Consider the following 4,304-nt stretch of genomic DNA (forward strand, 5'->3'; position numbering starts at 1 on the left):
CCTGGGCACACTCTGGCTCATGTTCAGCTTCCTGTCCATCCCCACTCCCAGCTCCCTCTGCCTGGTTGCTCTCCAGCCACTCTGTCCCAGCCTGTAGCACTGTGGGGGGTTGTTGTGGCCAAAGTGCAGGACCCAGCACCTGGCCTGGTTGAACCTCATCCCATTGGAATCAGCCCATGGATCCAGCCTGTCCAGGTCCCTCTGCAGAGCCCTCCTGCCTTCCAGCAGATTAACACTCCCCCCCAGCTTGGTGTCATCTGCAAGTCACTGGAAATGAAAAGCAGGCCCAGTGACTACAGACAAATGCTCAGGGGCCTGGTGGTCACCAGTTCCACCCTCCTGGGACAGGCTGGTCACAGCACCCAGGGAATGCTCTGCTCTGCCACAAGGGCCTTGTTTAGGGAGCCACAGCTCCATCCCAGGGCTCTCAGTGCACACCAGGGTAACAGCACAAAGACAGTTAAATGCACCAGACAGTCAGTCAACGAGCAACAAATCCTTGTTTCATGTTACAGGTTTGAACATATGAGAGTGATGAGGCACAAAGCTGTGCCAGGGAGGGTCAGGTTGGATCTCAGGGAAAGGTTCTTCCCCCAGAGGGTGGTTGGCACTGCCCAGGCTCCCCAGGGCAGTGGGCACAGCCCCAAGGCTGCCAGAGCTCCAGGAGGGTTTGGATGATCCTCTGGGCACAGGGGGGATTGTTGGGGTGTCTGTGCAGGGCCAGGGGTTGGACTGGATTGTCCTTGAGGGTTCCTTCCAGCTCAGGATATTCTGTAATTCCATGATTCTCGTGTTCCTGCTGCAGTGCAAAGCCACTGTCTGTTAATGTTTGTGTTCAGGCCAGAGCCTCAACCGCTTTCAAATGGAAACAAATTTAACTTGGGAGAAGTAGAGAATATGAAATAAACAATCAGGAGGAATAAATCATCAAGGTTTAAGTTGCTGCAGCTGCAGTCTCAGCCCTTTTTCTGCATCAAAGTATCCCAAGTTAAATGTTTGGGTTTGTTGTTTTGTTTTGTTTTTTAAATAAAGTGTTTATTCTGAAAATAGACTTCGGGGAAATAAAGGGAAGAGCAAAAAAAACACACAAACAAAAAGCTGTTGGCAGATGTGGTCAAACACATAATTAAAGCCAGACATGTCTCACACAACAAGAACTGTTAATGGCTCACACCCCTTTTCTCTACACTTTTACATATCCCAGTGTTTTCAGACACCACTTAATGACACGAAAAAAATAATTATGCTCAGGATCACTTGGAAGACATAAAAACAATGCTACTAAAACACCACACAAGGCTGTGGCTTCCTTCCAAAATAACACTTCTCAAGCAGACTGTTGCTACTGACAGCCCTGGAGATCTCCTGCTGATCCAGCAGGGAGATCTCCGACCAGGGACTCACAAAGGAGGAGTTGTGCAGATGGCAAACTGTATCCAGAATTAAAGCTGAGATTAAAGTTCACACACCCACATGCACAGAAGTGCCTGAGTAATGAAGTCTCTTTCCTGGTGAGCTCTGGAAGCCATGGTGTCCCAGGACAGGGCACTGCAGGGACTTTACTGACTCCTGAGGGAAAATTAAGCCCTGGATTTGTCTTCCCTGCCCTCACACCTCACCTGTCCGAACAGAAAACCTTCTGCTGGCAAAGCCCATATTGCAAGAGTAACTCCAGCCAGGGCTCTCACCTGGCAGTGAGGGGGCCTTACCTTTTCTAGCAGGTAATTATTGATGTGCCCACCTATTGGGTCTCCTTTAAAATCAAAGTTGATGTCCATGTACTTCCCAAACCGGCTGGAATTGTCGTTCCGGTTTGTCTTGGCGTTGCCAAAGGCCTCCAACACACAGTTGGATTTCAGCAGGATGTTCTTCACTCTGCAGGATGGAGGGATGGAAGAGGGAACAGGCTAAGTCCAGACCTGAGCCCTCAAAACCATGGAATCTGTTCCACGAGCATTTCTGGGGAGGAATTCAGCTCTTTGCTGACACAGCTGGGCAGATGTGGATGACATCAGCAATCCCATGGGAGAGCAGCTGGGAGCTGCCAGCAATGCTCCTTAGAGCAAGCAAAGGCTCTTTGGTTCAAAGACCAAATCCTGACTCAAAACAGCATCAAAAACTCTGCTCCTTTCCACATTTCAGTTTTGAAACCAATTTGTTGAGCTCTTTTGCAAAGTTTATTGGAGGTTGGTGTTAAATCTGTTTCAGCAGAAAGGCACATTCTTTGTTCTAATGCTTTTACTCCAGGACTAACAGGCACATTTTGCAAATCAGGAGCATGTGAGCCTGGAAGCTCATGGAATACACTCCTTGCACTCAACATGCTGTCCTAATGTACCCAGACTTCGGGCAATTTGCCCCAGGAAAAGTGATTTACAATCACTGGAAAAGACCTGTAAGATCATCAGATGGTTGGTATTGCTTGGAAGGTACCTCTAGATACTGTTTTTTTTAAAATTTTTCTGCACAATTTTAGCAATTAATATTGCAAAATTGCCAGAGTAAAAGCAGTATCTGAAGAAGTTGGGGAACTGCTGTAAAAATCAGCATATACAAGACACCCTCAGCCACAGAGCCCACTGAAAGAGATCCCCAAATTTCCCTCGTTTGCCAGGCAAGGCCTTACCTCTCCACCTCAGCCCTCTGCCCAGGGTTGGTGATGGCTGCAATGTACTGCATGATGTATTTACTGGCCTCGGTTTTCCCAGCTCCCCTTTCCCCTGGGGCAGAAACACCAGGGTTGACCAAGAGATGAAAAACAGCAAAGCAAATCACTGCACAGAACATCTCAATTCTACTCCACCAACGTCTGGGGGGGTTTGATTTGTTATTTTAAAACCATCTTTGTGTGCACTTGGGGCATTTTCCAGACCCTGTGGCTGCGCTGGCTCGGAGCAATTGTGATGTGAGACTTCCCAGGTCAGGAACGGGCCTGGCACACAGAGGATCAAAGGAATATTGTTAGAGGAGAAAGCCTGGCTGGGCAGGACAAGGGGCCACTGTTCAGCCCCCCAGCTCGGGGCTCTCGCCTTTCAGAGCTCGGGGACATCAAGGGAAGGAAGTGCCAGGATCCAGGCAGGGAACGAGCCCAAACCAGCTCAGGGGCACGGCCAGCAGGTCCTGAGCAGAGACAGGCCCTGCTCTGTGGATCCCTGCAGTGGGATAAGGCTCCTGCTCCCGTTATCCCTCTGCAGGCACTGCCCCAGCTCCTGCCTGGCTGGGAGAAGGCTGAAGGTCTGAAGGAGAGAAGAAATAATTGCGACGTCTCCACACACGGACTCGAACACAAATAAGCCTTAAAGACTACTGAAGTTTTTTCCTTTATAGCCAATCCCCGTCCTCCTCCCGCCTGGGGTTTCACAGGCTGTCCCCAGGCCGGCCCAGCTCACCTGAGATGACGATGCAGGTGTCCTTGGAGCGCCTCTTCATGGCCTTGTAGGCGGCGTCGGCGATGGCGAAGAGGTGGGGGGGCCTCTCGTAGAGCTCCCTGCCCTTGTACTGCTCGATGGTGTCCCGGCCGTAGATGTTCAGGTTCTTGTAGGGATTCATGGAAACCACCACCTCCCCAATGAAGGTGTAAATCCTGCCCTTCTCAAACCTGCCCGGGGGGAGACACAAAGGGGGGAAATGAGTCAAACGGAGAGGTTTGGAACACACCTGCCCAGAGCCCAGCAGTGAACTCTGATCCACGGGAACACCACAACTAAACCTGGGCTGTGGACATTCCCTGGATGGCACAGCAGGGACAGAGAGACCTGAGGGTGCAACAACTATCAGCTTTTAGTTTAGCACCTACAGAGGACATTTCCACTGCTGCTTCACTGACAGGTGCACAAGATACAATTTACGGTCTCCACAACTGACAATAAGTCAACACAAGTGTGAGGAGCAAATAAAATCTGCTCCATAAAGGGGATTTAAAGGTAAATTCTTTTTTTCACGTTCTGCAGTTGTCCATGACCCAGCTAAAGGCCAGAGAAGCCCCTCACTGAGAGGTCTAATCACACTTGGAAGAAAATAAACAAAGACAGAAGCCCAGGAGGGAATTGGAGCCTTTCAGCTCCAGCAATGAGCTTCCACCCCATCCATCCTTTTTACTGGAAGGCACCGTGGTATCACCACTGCTGCTAAACCAGAGGGCAAAGATTCCTAAGAATGTGTAAAAACAATCCTAAACTGCACCCTTCCTAAACCCTACCTGGCCCTTGGATTCTTTCTGCAAACAAGACAGAAAAGAACTGGAAGCTTGTTTATAAAAAGTGTTTAAGTTAAAAGCTATTTCCAAGGAAATCCACATTTTATTG

The 4,304-nt window shown here is 49.6% G+C and overlaps 1 protein-coding gene across 1 annotated transcript in view; it reads right to left on the reverse strand.

Annotated features, from left to right (window-relative positions):
• Positions 1 to 3,958, reverse strand: part of LOC108509106 (unconventional myosin-Id) — a 29,563-nt gene extending 25,605 nt beyond the window's left edge. Inside the window, exons 1-4 of the mRNA XM_017838366.1 lie at positions 3,942 to 3,958; positions 3,390 to 3,598; positions 2,627 to 2,720; positions 1,710 to 1,875 (exon numbers count right to left, since the gene is read on the reverse strand). Of these exons, the coding sequence (XP_017693855.1) occupies positions 1,710 to 1,875; positions 2,627 to 2,720; positions 3,390 to 3,598; positions 3,942 to 3,958 (486 nt within the window). The remainder of the gene's footprint in view (positions 1 to 1,709; positions 1,876 to 2,626; positions 2,721 to 3,389; positions 3,599 to 3,941) is intronic.
• Between the last annotated feature and the right edge of the window lie 346 nt (positions 3,959 to 4,304).

Source organism: Lepidothrix coronata, unplaced genomic scaffold, assembly GCF_001604755.1.
Source record: "Lepidothrix coronata isolate B3197 unplaced genomic scaffold, Lepidothrix_coronata-1.0 Scaffold335, whole genome shotgun sequence".
NCBI classification, from domain to species: domain Eukaryota; kingdom Metazoa; phylum Chordata; class Aves; order Passeriformes; family Pipridae; genus Lepidothrix; species Lepidothrix coronata.